The sequence below is a fragment of the Microtus oregoni genome, unplaced genomic scaffold, assembly GCF_018167655.1.
Source record: "Microtus oregoni isolate MIOR12 unplaced genomic scaffold, Mior012 000086F_ref0000336, whole genome shotgun sequence".
In the NCBI taxonomy this organism is placed as follows: domain Eukaryota; kingdom Metazoa; phylum Chordata; class Mammalia; order Rodentia; family Cricetidae; genus Microtus; species Microtus oregoni.
In genome coordinates, this window is record NW_024544552.1 from 2,674,872 (window position 1) to 2,694,998 (window position 20,127).

At 53.4% G+C, this 20,127-nt stretch overlaps 2 protein-coding genes across 6 annotated transcripts; one reads left to right on the plus strand and one right to left on the minus strand.

Annotated features, from left to right (window-relative positions):
- Positions 1–2,124: 2,124 nt before the first annotated feature.
- Positions 2,125–9,440, plus strand: Kcnj9 (potassium inwardly rectifying channel subfamily J member 9). 4 transcript variants are annotated; one of them, XM_041643520.1, is made up of 4 exons: positions 2,125–2,270; positions 3,263–3,392; positions 4,577–5,453; positions 8,018–9,440. In XM_041643520.1, exons 3-4 carry the CDS (start codon positions 4,604–4,606, stop codon positions 8,347–8,349), a joined length of 1,182 nt encoding a protein of 393 aa, XP_041499454.1. In that variant the 5' UTR covers positions 2,125–2,270; positions 3,263–3,392; positions 4,577–4,603; the 3' UTR covers positions 8,350–9,440. The 4 variants fall into 4 exon arrangements, with proteins under 4 accessions (XP_041499454.1, XP_041499456.1, XP_041499455.1 ...); XM_041643522.1 differs by having other exon boundaries at positions 4,586–5,453; XM_041643521.1 differs by having other exon boundaries at positions 2,128–2,270; positions 3,293–3,392.
- A 1,983-nt stretch (positions 9,441–11,423) lies between these two features.
- Igsf8 (immunoglobulin superfamily member 8) lies at positions 11,424–18,616 on the minus strand. 2 transcript variants are annotated; one of them, XM_041643563.1, is made up of 7 exons: positions 18,318–18,616; positions 14,660–15,037; positions 13,497–13,958; positions 12,787–13,194; positions 12,267–12,680; positions 11,854–11,984; positions 11,424–11,701 (listed from the first exon to the last, which is right to left on the minus strand). In XM_041643563.1, exons 1-6 carry the CDS (start codon positions 18,376–18,378, stop codon positions 11,869–11,871), a joined length of 1,839 nt encoding a protein of 612 aa, XP_041499497.1. In that variant the 5' UTR covers positions 18,379–18,616; the 3' UTR covers positions 11,424–11,701; positions 11,854–11,868. The 2 variants fall into 2 exon arrangements, with proteins under 2 accessions (XP_041499497.1, XP_041499495.1); XM_041643561.1 differs by having other exon boundaries at positions 11,424–11,984.
- Between the last annotated feature and the right edge of the window lie 1,511 nt (positions 18,617–20,127).

Here is a 20,127-nt window from a genome sequence, read left to right on the forward strand (position 1 = left end):
CATATGATAGTGCAACACCCTCCTTGGTATTTACCCTCCTCAAAGCTGAAAACTTTTCCAAGTGAAAATCCTGCACACAGATGTTTATAGCAACTTTATTTGTAATTGACAAAAACCGGAGGCAAAATGTCTTTCGGGAGTGAATGAACAAGTGAACTGTGGTACATCCTGGCAATAGACTATTACTCAGTATTAAAAAGAAATGAGTTATGGATCTATAAAAAGACATGGAACAACCTTAAATATACAAATGAAAGAAGCCAGTTTGAGAAGCTACATATTGTATGATTCCAACTCCATGACATTCTAGAAAAGGCAGAACTATGGAAACGGTTTAAAAAAAAATCAGAGATTGCCAAAGGCTAATGGGAGAATGAGCTGACTAAGCAGAACGCAGAGGAAAGCACCCACTGTCATAGTGGATACATGCCATTATACACTGCTCCAGACTTAGAGCAAGAGGAATTACACCAAAAGAAAGCTCTCGTGGGAACTAGAGACTGATGATCATGCTGTGTCAATTAAGGTTTCTCGATTGTAACCAAGCTACTATTTCATTGGGGATGTTGGCAATGGGAGAGGCTATGTATATGCCAGGCAGGAGACATAGGGACCTCTTTGTGCCTTTCTCTCAATTTATGGGTATGTGTATACATCTTTGTGTGTGTGCGTGCATACACATGTATGTACACACAGAGGCCAGAATTCGATATCTTCCTTTATCACTCCATCTTATTTTTTGAGACAGAATATCTCATTAAACATGGAATTCACCAGTTGACTGGCCAGTGAACTCCATGCATCCTCCTGTCTCTATCTTTCTGCTGCTTGCCATCAGGTCCTGCTTTTTACATAGGGGCTGAGGACCCAGACTCAGGTCCTCATTTGTAGGGCATGCACTTTGCTGACTGACCATATCCCCAGGATCCTCTCTTAACTTTTATATTGCCGTAAGATTAAAACTACCCTTCAAAAAAAAGTCTTTTGTATGCATGCCTATAATCCCAACACTGAGGAAGTTGACGCCAACCTGGGCTAGATAATAAGACCCAAGGGAAGGGGGGCACCTAACAAAAATATCACAAGTCTTTTAGATGAAAAGCTTGAGGGCAGTGACATCTTATCTCTGTCCAATTCTGGAATTTAATAAGCTGCTTTTTCCATTTTCCTCATCCATAAATAGAAGAAAATAGCTGTCTCATGGGCATCAAATGTGCTGATGCTTGGTGGATCAACCGTAGCATGCAGTAGTAATTCTGTGAGATGTAATCCTGTGTCTTTCCTTCCCGCGGCATCACAAGCTGCTTCTGGGCAGAGACCTCTTCGTTTCATAATCACCTCTACCTAGCACAGTGTGTGGCATTTGGGCCCCAGAAGTCTGTTGATAGTGAGCGCAAGCCTAAACTTTTCTCTCCTTTGGACGTTTGAGGGTTATCTCAACTTTTTGCTATTAGCAAAATTCGTCTCCAAACCCTTCTGTTTTGCATTGCCTAATTTGGTCTGTACCCTATGTGAAGTAGGCAGAAGAGGGCTGTGTGCCCATACCCACACTCTGAGATAGGAAGAACAACAATGGCTTAGCGAGGTGAAGGGACTTTTGTCACGTGTTGCATGGGTGACAACGACAGAACCTCTGGCCCCGCCTCTAGCCCCTACCTCCACAGACCTCTTTTCCTTCTATCAGCTGCTTTCTGCAGCAGAGGTCTCTTCAAAAATGGAGCCTGTAGTGGTGAGCCTGGTCTAAGAGCAGCACCTTTACCTGTGGTCCCTCTGGGGGAGCATGAACTGTGAGCTCCCAGATGACCCCCTGAAATCAAACGTTTTATTCCCAACACCTCCAGGCCTCTATTTTCCCAGAATGAGGAGCTTCTCCGAAAAGGGCGAACACGCTAGGTTCTCTCCCACCCCCACCGACTTTTCTCCCTATAAAGGGGTGAGGAGACGATTCTCAGTGTCCAAGAGGAGGGACTTTAGCTAAAAATAGCAACGGCGTGTGGATCAGCCAGAGTGGTACCCAGGACTGGGAAAGGGAGGGGGACGCTGTGGAGCTGTAGCCAGACTGGTTGCCATGGAAACGGGAGAGGAGCAGGGGAACCTGGGAAGTGGGGATGACACAGATACCAAGTCCTAGTCTGAGCTGCCGCTACATTTAGGAGTCTGCGGTTCCCACTCTCAGAGGGGACCTATGGTGGGGGGGGGACATGGTGTCAGGGACATGGGCACCAACCCCCAAGGGTCTCTGCTGCCGGCTTCTCTCCTCTCCAGGCTCTGTGAGTTGAGTTGTGGGACTTGGGGTTCGGGCCCCGATTTCTAAGGCAAGTGGGGCTTGGGTGGAGCTGGTTCCTGAGGGAATTTTCACCAGACAGACCTCCTTCCAAAAGATAAGCACCCCCCCCCCCGTACTGGCCAGCACTCTCTAGCGGGAGGAAAAGAGCACGAAGAATCATGTGGTCCTGGGATCTTACTGAAAGGGGTCAGAGCATGCTCAAGAACTGTGGTTGGAAGAACTGTGGTTATTTGGAGGGAAGAGGCAGAAAGGAAGCCCTTGTTCTTTAGATAATGGACAGGGCACACCTTTCCTGTCCCGTGAAAAAGAGACCCTTCCTCTAGATAGCAAGAGCTAGAACATGCTCAGTAGGTTCCCTGGGCAATCAGCGTTTGGGGGATGATCGGACACCAGGAGCCCTTCTCCATTCCTGGACATAGATGGAGGTCAGATTACCTAAGACCCTAAGAAGAATGCCTAGAAGCCCACCTGAAACTAATGCCAGGATGAAAGAGACCCAGGGTCCTGAGGCATTGAGTACTTACAGATCACTTCCAGAGGACACCCTGCAGAGAGGGGAAAGCAAGCCTGCTGTTGGGGGAGGGGAAGATCTAATCTGCCATTGCCAAGGTGTTCCTGGGCTATGTCTCCTGATTCCCATGGAAAATAAGTGTGGAGGCACTGAGGATACAAACCATCTTTGTGGTTTCTTCTTCTGCCTTTTCTTTAACATCCTCCAAAGGTCTGGCTGCAGGACGCTTGGCTCCAAAATTTAAAAATTGGGATGTAGGGCTTGTAGTTACATATCCATGCAGTTTCTCCCTAGGACCTGGTCATCTAAGCCATCTGTGAACCTTATGTCACATTCCTGCACTCCCTTGCCCTCCCAGCCCTCCTGCCTCTCCCCCCCTCCCAGGTTCCCTTGGAATGGGAGGAGATAACCAATCTCAGAAAAGAGAAAGGAAGGTTACTGACTCCTAAATCCTTACTCTACAGACTTTGGTTCATATGGTCCATATCTCTTAGGGGACCCTAAGAGCCTAGGGAAGGACTCTGGGCATCCATCTCTCAGGGAAGAAGGCATCTCAGAGTGCATCTCAGGGGGAAGAATTTGAAACAAAATCAGGTGGGTTTTGCTGGGAATCTGGGCTTTGCTTGGAATGTGGGTTTGGGGACATATGGCTGGTGTGGGTGGGCTTGGTGTTAGGGTACTAAATGCAAGGCAGGAAGCTAGGAGGGTTGGATGTGGGCGCTTGGTGTTTCTCTTGGTGCTTTTCTTACTTGTAAGGAAGTATAGAAGTGGAAAGATACTAGACGAGCGTAACCCTGGATGGCCTGGCATGTCCGTTAGCCTTGCTGTGGGCAGTTGATCTCACATGGCCTCCAGCCTCCTATTGCCAACCCTTTTCTGCATGTCTCCTTTGGGAAAGAGCCCAGGAGAAAGGGGGCGATATCAGAGCATCAGTGACCACGGTTAAGCAGTCGGAATTGCCAATGGGAATTTCCTAATGTTGGGAACATTCAACCTTTGCACACTGGAGACTTTTTGTGCACAGCTGGCATTTCTTTCTCCTTGGTAAGTCTGGGGTAGAGAAAAGACAGAGGAGGAGGTAGAAAGAGTGGGATTCAGAAAGAGAAGAGAGGGGATAGTCTTTCTGTGACCTTTGGGCAAGATGATGAAGAAGAGTCCGGGCGGGAGGAAAGGATAACGGTCAGGGAAAGAGTGGTGTAAGTCCTCATGGCAGGAAGGGCTCTGCATAGAGAAGGAACTGCCAAGGAACCCACTTCTTACGTTTTAGAATCCCAGGAGTCTGGTCCAGGCTTGTCTGTGAGGTGCTACACACTTCAGTTTGAGGTGGTGGCATCGAGATTGGTGGCACCGACATCTCTAACACTTCCTACCCATTGAACTTGCACTGCGCTGCCCAGTTCGTGATCATTACCCTGTGTGATCCGTACAACTTTTTCTTAATCTTTATTTTTATTTTATGTGAAAGGGTCTTTTGCCTTCATGTATATCTGTGCGACACCCTCAGAGGCCAGAAGAGGGAGAGAGATTGGAATTACAACCGGTTGTAAACCCACATGTGGGTGCTGGGAACCAAAGCCAGATCCTCTGGAACAGCAGCCAGTGAGCCATTTGAGCCATCTCTCCAGCCCTCCCGGCCCTAGCTTTCCGAGCTTGTGGGCTTCTGGGTTGTTCCCATGCCACCAAGTAGGGGGAAATGAGGCTAAGAGAGCGGAATGGGATGATTCGTCCAGGGGCTACTCGCTATTGCAGACCCATCAACTCGGCAAACCTTTATTAAGTCCCCGCAGGATTCCAGTTGCAGCGCCATGGCGCAGGAGAACGCCGCCTTTTCTCCGGTGACGGAGGAGCCACCCAGGCGCCGTGGCCGCCAGCGCTACGTGGAGAAGGACGGGCGCTGCAACGTGCAGCAGGGCAATGTGCGGGAGACCTACCGCTACCTAACCGACTTGTTCACCACGCTGGTGGACCTGCAGTGGCGCCTCAGCCTGCTCTTCTTCGTGCTCGCCTACGCGCTCACTTGGCTCTTCTTCGGCGCCATCTGGTGGCTCATCGCCTACGGCCGCGGCGACCTGGAGCACCTGGAGGACACCGCGTGGACCCCGTGCGTCAATAACCTCAACGGCTTCGTGGCTGCCTTCCTCTTCTCCATCGAGACCGAGACCACCATCGGCTACGGGCACCGCGTCATTACTGACCAGTGCCCCGAGGGCATCGTGCTGCTGTTGCTGCAGGCCATCCTGGGCTCTATGGTGAACGCCTTCATGGTGGGATGCATGTTCGTTAAGATCTCGCAGCCCAACAAGCGGGCCGCCACGCTGGTCTTCTCCTCTCACGCTGTGGTGTCGCTGCGCGACGGGCGCCTCTGCCTCATGTTCCGCGTGGGCGACCTGCGATCCTCGCACATCGTGGAGGCCTCCATCCGCGCCAAGCTCATCCGCTCGCGCCAGACGCTCGAGGGCGAGTTCATCCCTCTGCACCAGACCGACCTCAGCGTGGGCTTCGACACTGGGGACGACCGCCTCTTCCTCGTCTCACCTCTTGTCATCAGCCACGAGATCGATGCCGCCAGCCCCTTCTGGGAGGCATCGCGCCGCGCCCTCGAGAGGGACGACTTCGAGATCGTGGTCATTCTCGAGGGCATGGTGGAGGCCACGGGTGCGGGCAGGCTGGAGGATGGGAGCGGTGATGCAGGGCTCGAGCAAGAAAAGCATGGGGGTGGGGTGTGGGAGGAGGAGCATGCAGAAAGATGGACAGAGAGTGGAGTATAGGGTGACAGGTGGAGGAGGGGGGTGTGCTGGGGCAGGGATGGAAATGAAAGGGATGGACAGGGTGACTTTGCAGAGTCAAGGAAAAGCTTGGAATAGTTCTACGAAATGATGCTAGCTTGAGGCCCTGGCCTGACAGGTATGTCACTTTGAATAGCACTTTACATCTCTGAATTCACTTAATCCTAGTAAGGTTCCCCTGGAGGTTACTTTTTTTTTTTTACTGTGCTCACTTTTTAGAGGATGAGTAGCCCCAAAGAAAGATCCCATAAATAGCCCACTGTCACAAGCCAATAAATAGCATAGCCTTGATAGAACACAGGAAGTCTAGCTTCAGTGTTTCCTAGTACGATGTTGGCATGAAGGTTACCGTGTAAGGTTCTTGATGCGCAGAGATCCAGAGCCCTGGAATTCGATTGACCCGAGTTATTCTCCAAACTGAGGTGTGGAGAGGTGAGAACTGGTCTGTCTCACTTCGGCCTCAGTTACCCCATCTGCCACTCTTAACTTCCCCTGATGTTGCCACTTCTAGTTCCTTTCCAGAAGGAACTGTGACGTCAGTGCCTTCGCTCAGGCCTACACTGTCAAGAGCTTGCTTGGGATCAGTATAGGAGCAAAAACAGGTCCTTTAAGAGGTCCTAGCTGCTGAAGATAAGGAAATTATAAGTAAAGAACCAAAGTGCCACTAGGGGGAGCTACAGCGCTGCTACTGACAGACTTGCTCCCTGCTGCTGGCCTTGAGAACCCGTTCCTGGTCCTGGGCAGAAAGCCTCTGCTTCATCACCAACTCAGTTCAATCCACTCCCCACTCCTCCTCCTTCACTCCGACTAGGCTGGTCCTAGCTCTTCCCCTTCCCTTGCTACTCCCTCGTCTCGCCAGCTGTCCCTCCTTTTTGACACTATCTTGGGCAGTTCTCTTACAAGGACTTTTCCCTTTTGCGCCACCTCCCACCCATCCCTACTCCCCCCAGCCCCAGCCTCAGCCCCATCTCTGCTTCTCGGGCCTTCTCTCTGCAGAGGCCCTGCGGGGGCGGGCTCTCCTTCCCCACCTTGACAGATTCCTCTTATTCCTGCTTTGCCATAGAATACCAGTGTCCCCAGGATAGCACAGAACCAGATTAGCCATTCTCCGGTTGGTGGTGTTTTCATCTCTGTTTCTGGGATGGTATTAGGTTGAGGTGACTCTGAGGTAGGAACAAAATGATCTGCCCTGAGGGAAGGGTGCAAAATCCCAGCAGGGAAGGCAGGACAGACCCAGGGCAAGGACTGTGAAGGGCAATGTAAAGGACATGGGGGTGGGAGCATGTTCGATCTTTCTAGAGATAAAACAGGGAAGGATGGTAGTATTTTGGGATTCAAACTGCTTTTGAAAAGCAAGAATAATGAGCCAAAAAACCCAACACGATGACATTTAAAGGGAGTAAATATAAAATTCTACATTTAGGCTTTAAAAAAAAAAATCACTTATGCATGGAAAGGCTCTGGTGGAGAAAGATCTGGGGGTTTTCGTTGGCCACAGGCTCCCAGGCTTGCTGTAGCAACGTGATGCAGCTTCCAAAGGCATTTATGTAATAGAATCATGGGCCACTTTGCTAGGGCCTCCTGGCCAGAAACAAGAGGCGGCAAGCTTTCTTTTATGCATCGAGGAGGCCACAATTGGAAAAGTCATCACACTTCAGATGGCCCCTTACCTGGTCCTCCGTGACCATTCTGACTTGCAACGAAGACAGTAAACTTCTCAAAAGCCAGATCAAGTGGGAAATGGTCATGAGTGTTCAATCTGAGGAAGAGGTCCAAGGGAACGTGGGTCTATATTGACAGATGCTAAGGGAGCATCAGGTGGGAAGGGAGTGAAATGCAAGGGGTAGAGATCCTGGGGACAGATTTTAGCTTGTATAAAAGACAGCCCAGAGCCAGTGAGATGGCCCTGCAAGCTAAGGTCAAAGGCCCGAGGACCTGAGTTAGATCCCCGGATCTCATACTGTGGAGTGAACCAACTCCCACAAGTTGTCCTCTGACCTTCACATACATCCTGTGGCGCATATGCATGCACACCCATGCATATAAACACAAATCAATGCATATAAACACCCATGCATATAAACACAAATGCAATCCACAAAGGATGAACTTCTCAGGAGGTGGTGAGCTTTCCATCCTGGTAGGTAATCAATTCAGCTAGCTGCCCAAGGCTTGGGAATGCTCAGCGGGGGCGGGGGGGGGGGGGGGGGCGGGCGAGGAGGCTCTGTGGGAAGTGGGAAGCTGGACCAGATGATCCCTAAAGTTAGTTTTAAGGTTGAGCTTCTCAAAGGGGAAATACAGGCTGGCAGATGGAGAAGTGAGCTGACCAAAGAGAGGTGGGGCTCTGGGGAAAGAGAGCTGTGGAGTGAGAGGCAGGAGAGGGAAGCTCAGGCCGGGATCCCTTTGATTAATGCCTCTTACTCCTCCCCACAGGAATGACTTGCCAAGCTCGAAGCTCCTACCTAGTCGATGAAGTGCTGTGGGGCCACCGGTTCACATCTGTGCTCACCCTGGAGGACGGCTTCTATGAGGTGGACTATGCCAGCTTCCATGAGACCTTTGAGGTGCCCACACCCTCGTGTAGTGCCCGGGAGTTGGCAGAAGCTGCAGCCCGCCTCGATGCCCATCTCTATTGGTCCATCCCCAGCAGGCTAGATGAGAAGGTGGAGGAAGAGGGGGCTGGGGAGGGGGCAGGTGGGGGAGATGGAGCAGACAAGGAGCAGAATGGCTGCCTGCCACCCCCGGAGAGTGAGTCCAAGGTGTGACTGTTTTTCTCCAAACCCCTGTGGCAGACCAGGGGGCTAGACACAGGTACATGGAAGCTGCGGAGTGGAGATGGAAGAAGAGGAGGCAGGCAATGTCCCAAGGAATGGCTAATGTTGGGAGAGGCCCACTGAGTCCAGGATCCAGTGGGGAAGAAAGAAGTCCGGGTTTGAAGAGAGGAGAGGGTGGGGATGAAAGAACATATCGGTCTGTCTGTCTGACCTTCGCATCTGTTCGTGGGTGGATGGATGGACAGAAGGATGGGCTTATGGGGTTGAATAGGAAGGTCGGGCAGACAGAGGCAGCCAGTGGATTGGATAGCTTGGGTGGCCTATGCTATGGATCGACAGTTGGTGAACCCAGGGCTGCCTTAACCTGCAGCACACCTTTGGGCAAAACCTACCAATACCCTTTTCTTCCAGACAGAGGCAACCTCAAACCAGGGGACATGGCTTAGGGAGCAGAGTGTCAGACCAATTGCTGCCCCCACTCACCTCCTCAGCTGGTTTCCCTGTGTGTGACACACCTGTCTAGACAAAGTGGCCACCGCTGAGACAGAGAAAAGGATGTGGAGCAGGGTATAGATGTGACCCTATCCAGATTCACTATCCTGCTGTGATAGGCTCGGATACCCTCAGGGGGTAGGCTAAAAAGCAATGGTAGACTCTGAACAGCGGCCCTGGAGCAGGACCAGGAAAGACTGAGGACAGTAGTGGTTTTTTGAGGCAGCGGAGTGAAACCTTGCAGGTAGGTACTGCTATAGAAACAAAAAAGCAGAGAGACTCTGAGGTGGAAGAAAGACCAAGGGAGACTTAATAAGTGGTTTTATGAGGGAAACCTGAGCCCTGGGGAAAGTAGTTTATCCTTGAGGCACAGCGACAGGGGATCATTCAAAATAGTGATTAGGTATCAGGAGTGACATTCAAAGACCTGGTCCTAACACCAGAACACAGTACAAGTGGAGGTCAGAAATACCCCCCACAGCAACTGAAGGAAGTGTGGCTCACTCTAGAAGCCCACACAAGCTCTTCGTCAGAAGTGAGAGGGCATTAGCAATCTGGAAGCTAAGGATTGAGCAAGGTGTGTGTGTGTGGGGGGGGGGGGGGGCGGGGAGCCCAGCAGTTACAGAGCTTTGCGTCACTCACCTGGAGGACTTGTTAAAGCAGATTGCTGGATCCCACTCCCAACATTCTGACTCAGTAGGTCCAGGATGGAAACCAAAAAATCTGCACATCTAACTAGTTCCCAGATCTAACAGGTTTCCCAGATGGTGCTGACGGGCACTACACTTGGATGAGGAAACCAAGCCGAGGAGAAGCTGCAGGAGCTGAGAAGTCGAGGACCCTATGAACAGTAGAAAGGAGAAGGGACATGTCGGGGAGAAGGACCCAGATCCAGGCTAAAGAGCTTAACTTTGGGTCCAAGAACTGAAGCGTCAGTGGTAACTTGCCAGTGACACCGAGGTGGCATCTGGGAAGAGGAGAGGGCCACAGAGACAGGTGGGAACAGAAAGAAGGCCTTTTCGGGGACTCCTGGGGAGGCAGTGGGGAGCCGAAGCTGAATGGGCTTCACCACAAATGGCCGACTGACTCTCTAACAGGACTAGGGTAGAAGACTGAGCTTATACTTGTGGGTATTTGCTGCCTGCCATCTGTCCTGCCGGGGCAGGGAACCCTGGAGAGACATCCTCCCGTCCCACCTCCACTGCATCCTGCCCTTGTCCCCAGTCATCTTGGGCTGGTCAGGGGAGAACAATGGCAAGTTGAGGAGCAGAAGTTCCTCAAGGGACTGGAGGCTGGCCCCCTGGAGCTCAGTGTAGCCCAGGTGGACACGGCCTCTGATGGGGCCGGTTCAAACCTTGGCCCTGGCTGCACCCACTCCTGCCCTTGAATAAAGGTCTGCTGTTCTGTGCCAGGCTAAGAGACCAGCATCCAATGGGGCACTGTCCCTCCCTCCCAGTGCCCATCTGAGCTCGGGTCCACTCAGAGGACGCAAGCTCTTGCCTCTCCCCTTCAGTCGAACACTGGACTCGGGTTTCAGGACCACCTGGGTCACTCTCAAAAATGAGGTCCGTGAACATGGGCCTGCTGGAGCCCCACGCACATACTGAACTAGAGCACAGGGACGGGACGGGGTTTGGATTCAGGGGGAAAGGCGGAGTCTGCGCAAGAGGGGTGGGGTGCTTGGCACCCTCATACAAAGCACTGGAATGGAGACATCGAAGCTGCTCCTAGAAGTCGCTGAGATGCAACCACTCAGGGCACCACTGTCCAGGGCAGTCAGGAGACCTGTGTTCTGGTGCCAATGCTGATTGTCACTAGTTACCTCCATGAGGACTCTCAGCCTCTCAGCAAGGCCTTAGTTCCCTTATGTGTAAAAAAAAAAAAATGATACCTGGCAAACTCATAATGCTCAATAAATGTTAAATTGCTAAATGGAAAAGGTAGACTGGATGCCACTTGAAGTGCAGAACAGCCGAGACTCTCCAGACCAGAGAGAGGTGCAGCTAGTGTAAGCAGATGCAGTAACTCTGTGTACAGAGGACACAGCCCCCCCCCCAACTGCTGTGGTCCCTAAGTAGGCAGCTGCATTCTGGGGCTCCTATTCTGCTGCAGTCGGAGAATAATTAAGGTCAGGATGAAAAAGACTGAGGCCCCAGGGCCTGGTGGGAGGAGTCTGCTCCCAGACTAGCTTAACCGGGAGAATGAGATGGAGGAGGGCGTGTCCCAGTCTGGGGAGCTCAGAAAGACTTGTCCCTGGAAGCTGTGAGAGGGGCCAAGCTCAGCTGGAACCCACCCCTCGCTTCCTATGTTCCCCTTTCCAAACAGAAGCCCCATTAGGACTTGGCTCAACACTGACATTTTTGGTGACAGATGGGACCCAGGCATCCCCTCCTGCAGTGGGTGGGTAGTAAGGTCCTCGAAGGACAGATGGTGTTTACGATGGGGAGAGGGCCTGGGTTATCCAGAACAGGCTGACAACCCCAGCAACCTCCCTACTACCACCCCCACCCCACCCCACCCCGCCCCTGCCTTTTATAGCTTCATGGCAAGGGAAGACACAACCAAGCCTGGATTTTATAAAACCAGTTTATTCACATTAAAAAAAAAAAAAAAAAAACTAGTTTGAGGACAGGAATTGGCCTTCCTTCCTACAGCACGAGTGTGAGACCAAGAACAGAGAACCAGAAGGAAGACCTTGAGGAAAGCTGTGGGCAATGGGGGAGCCAAGTCTCCTGCTCTAGGCAGGGACAGGTCAAATAAATTAAAGGAAGTTCTGGACGGAGGAGGGAGAGGGTATTCAGGCAACCGGAGGAGGGGCGGGGTGGCGCTGGCTGGAAGACACCTGCGGGAACTGGAGAGAGCAGTGGAGTAGGCTGAGGATAGGGATCCCTTCAGCCCTCACCCTGCTCCACGGTCCTGCAGGGCTGAGCCGGCCGCAGCTTGTCCAGATGGAGCACACAGGAAGCCCGAGGAAGACAGGGCTTGGGGGTCCCTTTCCCTCACCTGGGATGCTACAGATCACCGCTTTCGCAGCCTCTTCATAAAGCAGCAGGTGATAGTAGCAAGGACGCTGGCGCCAGTGACTAGGGCGACTCCCATACCCACCAACAGGGGCACGAACAGGGTATCCAGAGCTGGAGGAGAGAGGATGGCCTGCTCAGAGAGGATCTGTCATACAGGTCGCTGACACTCTCCCCAGCAGGGTTTCTAGACTCAGTCCCTAGTCACAGAGTACCATCCATGCCTACATACATACACACCAATCAACACTGAGAGCAGCTTGGGGATTTTCATGTAAAGGGATGCAGGGATGTGGGGAGGCAGGGAGAGGCGGAGATAGCAGGGAAGACAGGAAAACAGAAGAGGGCAAACACAACTGGAGCAGGGGAGGGGAGGGGAGGGTGGTTATCACTCACCATGCGTATAGGGGTAGACTGTGACAGGCCCGGAGCGTGCACTGCCTGCCTGGTACCAGCTGTAGTCCGCATGCTGCACCCAGGCGCTTGGGGCGCAGTGGTATACGCCTTCATCCTCGGGCCCCAGACTGTGCAGTCTTAGTCGATGACTTCTGGGTCCCACTAGCTCCACACTGACAGGACGCCCTCCAGGCCGAACTCCCAGCTCTGCCACGCCGTCCTGACCCACTCCACCCACAAGCTGAGCAGGGCCGGTGCTTAACTCGCCCTCCTCTGGCCTTTCCACCCACCAGCTGGCTGCTAGTCGCAGCCCCGGAGGACCACCCCGCACAGAGATGTTGCACAGCAAGGAGGCAGTCTCTCCCCGGTACACAGTACCCCCTGCAAGCCATGCCACGGCCTCCAGCACCACACCTGCAGAGTGAAGGACATACGGGTTACAGAGGGAAGGCTCAGGAGCTAAGAACTTAGGAAATAAGTTCGATAAGCTCTGAACCCTGCTAAGGGCTCAACCTCTCACCTTCTTCCCTCACGTGCACAGGGAGAGGCCGGGAACGAGCACTGGCTGCTTCACGAAGTCGGGTCCCAGACCCTCGAACGTAGGCTTTGGCGAGGCAGCGGTAGGTGCCTGCATCACCAGGCCTGGCAGCCTCCAGTCGTAGCCGGTAGGTCCTGGATGCCACTTTCTCCATGGCAATGTGCCGGCCCTCATAGCCAGGGCCCAGGCTGCCGACACCTTCTGTGTCCAGCTGGGCCACCAGGCGGCCAGGCCCAGGAGCCCCTGCAGGAGCCATCTCCCATCCCACTGAGTATGCAGCATGCCGGCCTGGTGGGGGCAATGCCCCTGACACATTGCATAGCAGTTCCAAGGGTTCCCCCGGGCCAATCCGATGTTCGCCAGGTCCCACCGTCACTGCCAGCTGACTGGCTGAAATACAGCAGGAGAAGGGAGGGGTCATGGGGATGCCTGGGTTCCTATCTATAACACCTCTTTGCAAAAATTTAGAGGCCCTTTATCTGTCTCTTTCCCCAGGACCTGAATTTCACACTTCCACCATAGCTCTTGTATCTCCACATCCAATTTCTGAGCAGAGAAAGCATGGATAGAGAGTGAATAAGGTCTAGAAGGCTGCTCACTCCATGGAAGAAGAATTCTGTAGTCAGACGACGGCCATGTAGCACTACCCCCATGCCCACTGAGATGCCCCCTCAGGGGGGCATGGCACTCACACAGTGTCTGCACATCCACATGGGCCAGGACTGCCCTCTTCTCTGCGATCTGGACCCAGGAGCCATCAGGATCCTGAATCCATTCAGCGGCAGTACAGTGGTAGGTGCCCGAGTCTGCAGCCTGGGCACCCCCAACCACCATGCGGTACCGATCAGTCCCTTCCTTGCTCAGCCGCAGCTCCCCCGCTGCCAGCCTCTCAGCATAGGGAGCTCCAGCCTCCACAGCCATGTCAGAGCGCAGTCCCACGACTTCCTGGAGAGTGGCTCGCCCCACTGGCGCCTCAGGCTCGGCTCTCCCAAAGGACACCGACAGGTGTGTGTGTTTCTTTGTTTTAGTCTGAGCCAGGCAGCCCAGTGCCAGCTCCTGCCCCTCATGCACTGTCAGTCGGGAGGGGGAGGCTGCGGCTTGGCGTCCTCGGGGCCCCGGAGGGGCAGCAGATACCTGCAGCTCATCTGGAAGAACTGGAGAGAAAGACTTTGGTGAGAGAGGGCTGGGAGCTGGCAGCCCTCCTGTGTCCTGTGTGTCTCCTACTTCACTACCTACTCTGTGGGCCCAGTCTGAGCATACTAAGATGAATTTTACAGAATAAGCCTACTGACACGCACTCTAATGTCTGGGATTAACGCATTTTAAATACTCAAGAAAGTAACGGTAAAGATAAAGAGGCTGGAGCGGGCCTGTCATCCCAGCTCCCTAGGAAGCTAAGACAGAAGGAGCAAGTTCAAGGCCCACTGGGGCTACAGAACAAGCTCATTGCCAGTCTGAGTAACTTGAAATGTCTCTGCATCTGGTCCCAGTAAAAGCAAAGAAAGTGCCGGAAAGGCAGGCTTACTGGCACAGGAGCCTGACAGGAAGACCGCTGGGAGTTTTAAAGTAACCTGGGCTACATAGTGAACTGTGGGAGAACTGCTAGGAATTACAGGCCAACCTAGGCTAGTGGGTGGTAGGCCAGCCTGGGCTACAGGGTGAGACCCAATCTCAAAAACTAACACGGGAGATATAGCTTAGTAGAGTACTTCCCTGGTATGCTCAACACTGTAGGTTCAATCTGGGGTGGGGGGAGATGGAAAGAGGAAGAGGAGGAGAAGGAAGAGGAAGCAAGAGGAGGAAGATGAAACCCAAATCTGGAGGCGCTCTCAGCACCCAGTTCAGAGCCCAGTACCTCTCAGCTCCACTTTGGCACTGTAGTTGCCCAGGTACTGAGTGTCCGTCGAAGGGGTGTAGCATTCATAAAAGCCAGAGTCCTTGGCCTGCAAGCGACCAATCTTGAACACCACGGAATCTCCCTTCAGGCGCTGCACCTGCAGGTCCCCAGAAGCCACGCGAGGCCCAAACACGGCGTAGGAGAACTGGCTATCCTTGGTGCTGATGATGCCCAGGGAAGTCGTTGGGGCCTCAGGTCTGTACATGAACCATTCAAAGTCCTGCTGGGAAGGGCCTTCATAGGCACTCACGTTGCAAGAGATAGAGACAGTGGTGCCAACCACACGGTAAAGAGGGCCCTTGGGGACATGCACCTGCCGGGCATAGCACCTGACTCCTGTGGGGAAAAGGCAAAAAGAATTGGAATTATTACTATTTTTTTTTTTTTAGAAAGACTGGGTCCCCATTCGATGCCCAGGCACATCAGCACCATTCTTGACGGCTACCTGTGAAGCAATCTAAGAAAGGTTAGAACATAGCCAGGCATAAGACACAGATGAGAACAGGGAAGAGATGCTGGGATGGAAGACATCAGCGTCTCAGCATCTGAACAGAAGCCCAGATCCACTCCAGAATGGAGGAATACTTCATCTCTAGCTAATGAGAGGTAGAGTAGCTGCCTGAACAAAAAAGCGCACCTGGAGGCTGGAGAGACAACCCAGTAAGGAAAAGCCTTTCTGAGTTCAAGTCCCTGCAACCACGCAAAAAGCTTGGCATGGTGGTTGGTGAGGTGGTTCAGGGGGTAAAAGCAGCTGCCACACAGGCCAGACAACCGAAGTTCGATCCTCAGAAAAGACCACGGCAGGAAACACCCAAGTCCTGAAAGCTGTCCTCTGACCTGCACTCTCTCTCTATAATAATAATAATAACAACAACAACAGCAACTCGCTGGCTCCTGAGCAGTGGCACCTGAGGTTGATCTCTGGCCTTTATGTGCACACATGTGCACCCCACAAACACACACAATTTAAAATAACAAATAAAGGAAGCATGTCTGACTCTTGACTCCCCAGTTCTGGGCTGGATCCTTCTCTCTCTGGCCCTGCCACTCATGTGTGGGCGTTCTCAGGTGAAGCCTCTAGCTAAGGGATTCTGAGACCTCTGCTGGAGGGCACCTGGCACAAACTTACAGAAAAGCTGCTTGGCTTGGTTCTGTCACCTGGGCTAGACAATGGAGCCAGTGGCCCAGGCTGGACGGGGCACCATGCTGAACAGGGCACGGGCCTAGTCAGTTCTCACTACACAATACCCTCCCCACTACAGCTGTGCCATGAGCTCACTGCTTCTCCTAGCCCACAGGGCTACACAGACAGCTGTGGCTTCTGGGGCAAAACTCAGGCTCTGCCCTGGCTTGGGGCAGATCCCTTCCCCCCAGAGTCTGTCAACCTTCTGGATAGCCTAGATGGTGCACCATGCACCCCCTCCCAACAAACGCTTTCATTTACATATGATTTGCATGTGCTGTGCATCATTTATATTGGTCCCCCTTCTGTAAGGAGACCCTAAGCTCCTTCTGACCCTTCTGTTTCTCTCTCTCTCTCTATCCCTCCCCATTTTATCCCCACTCCTGTTCCAACAGTCAGTCTCAGCTCCTTTCTTCTTTCCACCATTCCATAGCTACTTCTAGAAAAAAAAAAAACCCTCCGAATCCCAGAATGCAAGGAGGGCTAGCAGTCATTTCACAGACGGGAAATGATGTAACTCCCTGCAGCAAGCACATCTAGGGAGTGCCGGAGCTAGGATCTGAACCCAGGTCTGAGCCTAAAGCTTTCTAACTGCTCTCCTAGTCAACAGAGACGAGAGGAAAGGCCTGGCTGGGGAGAGAACCATCTCTTCTAGATGAGCAGTGTAAGAGCGTGGGATGTCCGGGTCAAGATCCTGCCATCTCTGGAGGGCCTCTACACACCCTGAAGAGGGACAAAACCAAGAAGATGAGACACTTCCAAGGCGGGGCCTGGTTTGCCTAACTGTGTAATTTCCAGGATTCCCAGGGGAAGTCCACTGTCTTGCTACTGCCCAGCAGGAAAACACCCAGGAGCCTGAGAGCCTGCCCTCCCGTTCTTACTCCTTTCTGCTTCAGGCTGCGGCTGCGTCACTCAGAGAACACATGACCATCACTTGAAGCTGAGGCTAGAGACAGGAAGCCAACATAAGACCAATTCTTCTCTCTCCTGGGCCTCCGTTTCTACCTTGGAGACCTAAGGGCTTCCAGTTCTGACTCTGAGCCAGGGAAGTGTGTGACTTGCTCCAGGCACATTTCGTAGTCAGGATGACGCTAAAGACGGCCGAGCTGACACCTTCCCAGCTGCCCATGGGTAGATTCTGCTCAGAAGGCCCCCTTCCCACCTCACTGGCTCCACAAGAGCTGATGCCTGGAGATCCCCATGGGAAAGCTGTCCCCACGGCCTCAGGAAACAGGCTGAAACAAGGTTCCCTCTCACCAGACCACCTCCCTCTAACAGCCAAAGGCCTGATTTGGGAGTCAGATCCAAGTTCAAATCCTAGCCTCAACCCTCCTTGGCTATGCTCTCCGGAACAAGATATTTCATTTTCCTCATCTGTGACTTGAAGGAGGTGGGCTTGGATGCCAGCAGGCTCTTCTGTGCTCTGCAACACTCACTGCTCCCGGCCTCCCCTGGGCTCATCCCTGACCCATAAAGCCCACTGGGGAAAAGAAACCATCACTAGGCAACCAAACCCCACAGCTCCTTCATTTCTCGCCATCACTCTGCCTCCTGCCTTGTTCCTCAAGGAGAGTTTTCATCCCCAGAGCCCAAGACTGTCACCATGTAGTTCTGGTCTGAGCCAGAGAAAGCAGATGGGGTGCCACAGGCTTCTGCCTTGACTACTGCACCCCAGAATCTTCCCCATAACTACACCTTCCCCATATCCCCACCACACACACATACACACCATCATAAACAGCAACCCGGACAGACACTGAGTGTTTGGAGATCCCAGGTTCAGTTTCCATGGAGCCTGGTTTCACCTGGGGCAAACATGTTGGGACCAAAGTGTGACAACCAGCCAAATATCTGGGAGTGTGGAAGAAGGGCAAAGAGGAACTGGCCCAGGGTGGAGACAGAGGTGAGGGAGAGATGGTAAAATGTGTGTTGGGGTGGGGGTGGGGCTTGGGGAGACTTTCTTTAAAGACCGTGGGCAGAATCAGCCCCTGGGCCTCCAGCCAATTCTGGAGTAATTATGAAGACCGCCAGGCACTGCCCACGCAGAGCAGGCACCCGAGGCCAGGCCTGGAGCCTAGAGTGGGGCAGAAGGTTGTCACAGTATTTGGGCGCAACGACCCCAGGGCCTGAGTGTAAATGCTGAGAAGTGGCGCCTGCCTCGAGGGTCCAATGGTGTCTCAGGAGATATCTCAGTAGGTCGCTCATATGCCCCAACTCGGGGCCTAAAGCTAGGGCGCCACCACCCTCCCCATAACCGCCTAGGCAGGCGGCCGCAAAAGGAAGCGAGGCGCCGAGCCCAGAGCGACTGGAGACACGCCTGATGGAGAAGTAGGGATGCAACCGACTCGCAAATGCTAGGAAGGTGAGCTGACTGGATGCGCAGTGTCAGCACCTACCCGGCCGGGACAGGGACGCGGCGACCACCCGGCTTACCAAGCATTAGCAGCAGCAGCAGCAGCACTGAACTCAGCGGCGTGGGGCTGGGGACGCCCATTCTGCGTAGGCGGCTCTGGGGAGGCTCCGGGGGTCGGCGTGGGCTCTGGGGGACCAGGGCCGCGGGGGGCACATGCCCGGGTGGGGGGCAGAAAGCGGAGCGGTGAAGCGTGGGTGCGCAGAGCCCAGATGAGCGGGAGCCGCCAACTCCCCGCCCTCTTCTCCTCTTCTCCTCCTCCCGTCGCTCTTCCCGCCCTCCGCAGCTCCCAGACCATTCCCGCCGCGCCCCGCCAGCCGGCCACGCCCATAAGCCAGCCCCGCCCCGCCCCGCCCCGCCCCTGGCCGCCGCTACGGCCAGACGGCGACCCTGGTGGTGACTCCGCCTCTGGCCGCAGGCTGGGCGAGCTGGCGGCACCTGGGTTCTTCTACCCCACCCGCCCTCGCTCAGAGCGCACCCCGCCCTGCACCTGCCAGCCTTTCCGGGAGAATCGGTGCTTGCAAGGCCTCGGGGGATGATGGGGTGACTGTGGTTACGCACTCAGAATCCAGTTGGGTGATGTGGGCCGCTGAGTCTTGGCAGCAAACCCTGCTGACTGATGTGAGCATGGAGGGACCCAGGACTTCCTGGACGTGAAGCGGTTGGGCTCAAGAGGCTTCAGAACCCTGGAAGATCCCTGAAATCTGGCCTAATACCCGGTCAGAAAGCAAAACGAAAGGAAAGTGGGTTAGCCGTCCAGACTTCCTAGCTTGGTGATCTCTTGACCGGCTCAATCCCCTTTAACCTCAGTTTTCCCCTCCACGTACGAAACAGAGGTTGTAAACACTCAGAGTTACGGTGAAATTAACTGAGATCACGCACTTAACGTTTGTTACACAAGGTAACTAAGGGGGTGTTTTGTTTTTGTATTAAACTGCTTTCTACCAATTGGAGTCTCCAATGAGAAGCTATGGACACACCTCTCGGCTGGAAAGGGTGGAGCTAGCCTGGAGGTAGGAGAAAGGAAAGAGTCTTTCCTAGTGCGTGACTCCACAGTGAAAAAGGCGGAGAGTAAGAAGGGTGGAGCCAGAATGGGGAGAAGGGACTGGCCAGCCCGCAAAACCAAGGCTGTGGAAGTGGCCGTTATTGGAAGTGGCCTAGACCACATCTAGGTTCTTCCCCTCCACACCCGACTGGGTCTCTTTTAGCCCTGTTCCCTCTGCTACTGCCCCCTATTGAGGAAAGGGAGGCACACAGAGGGAAAGTGGCTCAGGCCAGAGCTGACTTCCTGCTCTCAGAGTAAGTGTTCCCGGGGTTGCCAGTTGAAGCCTTCTTCAGCAACCACAAAGAAACACTGAAAGAGTTTGGGAATCTAGCGGGAAGTCAGAAGGTCAACCCTGGTCTCCCAAGACGGCCCAACAACAGGATAAATAAAGGACCTGCTGCTTTCCACCTGGACGTGTCCCAGCCTGGTTTCTCTATTTCTCTAGAAGCCACGCTGAGCTATGTGAAAACTGCAAAGACGGGAGACTGGGAACAAGAGCAATCTCCCTTTAGCTGGAAGTTGAGTGGATTGAATACCACCTTTCTGGTACTTAAGGTTTGGAAGTGAATCATCATCGTCATAATAGCAGCCATTTATGGGATGGTTATGCATAGCTCCGTGTAGATAATCCTTCCCAGCCTTTACGGTTTATTTTACAAGACAAAGTCATTTAACACAAAGGAAATCTGAACTTCAAAACGGTTAAGTATCTTGCCCAAGGCCACACACATTTTAAGTGAGCTGAGACTTGACTTTAAAGCTGAGGCCTGGTGTGCACACCTTTAACC

Coding starts and splice junctions, on each gene's coding strand:
- Kcnj9 (XM_041643520.1), top strand. CDS start 4,604: ATGGCGCAGGAGAACGCCGCCTTTTCTCCGGTGACGGAGGAGCCACCC. Junction 5,454..8,017: donor GGGCATGGTGGAGGCCACGG/GTGCGGGCAGGC, acceptor TCCTCCCCACAG/GAATGACTTGCCAAGCTCGA.
- Igsf8 (XM_041643563.1), bottom strand. CDS start 18,378: ATGGGCGTCCCCAGCCCCACGCCGCTGAGTTCAGTGCTGCTGCTGCTG. Junction 13,195..13,496: donor TGTGGATGTGCAGACACTGT/GTGAGTGCCATG, acceptor GCTGTATTTCAG/CCAGTCAGCTGGCAGTGACG. Junction 12,681..12,786: donor TGTGCACGTGAGGGAAGAAG/GTGAGAGGTTGA, acceptor TTCACTCTGCAG/GTGTGGTGCTGGAGGCCGTG.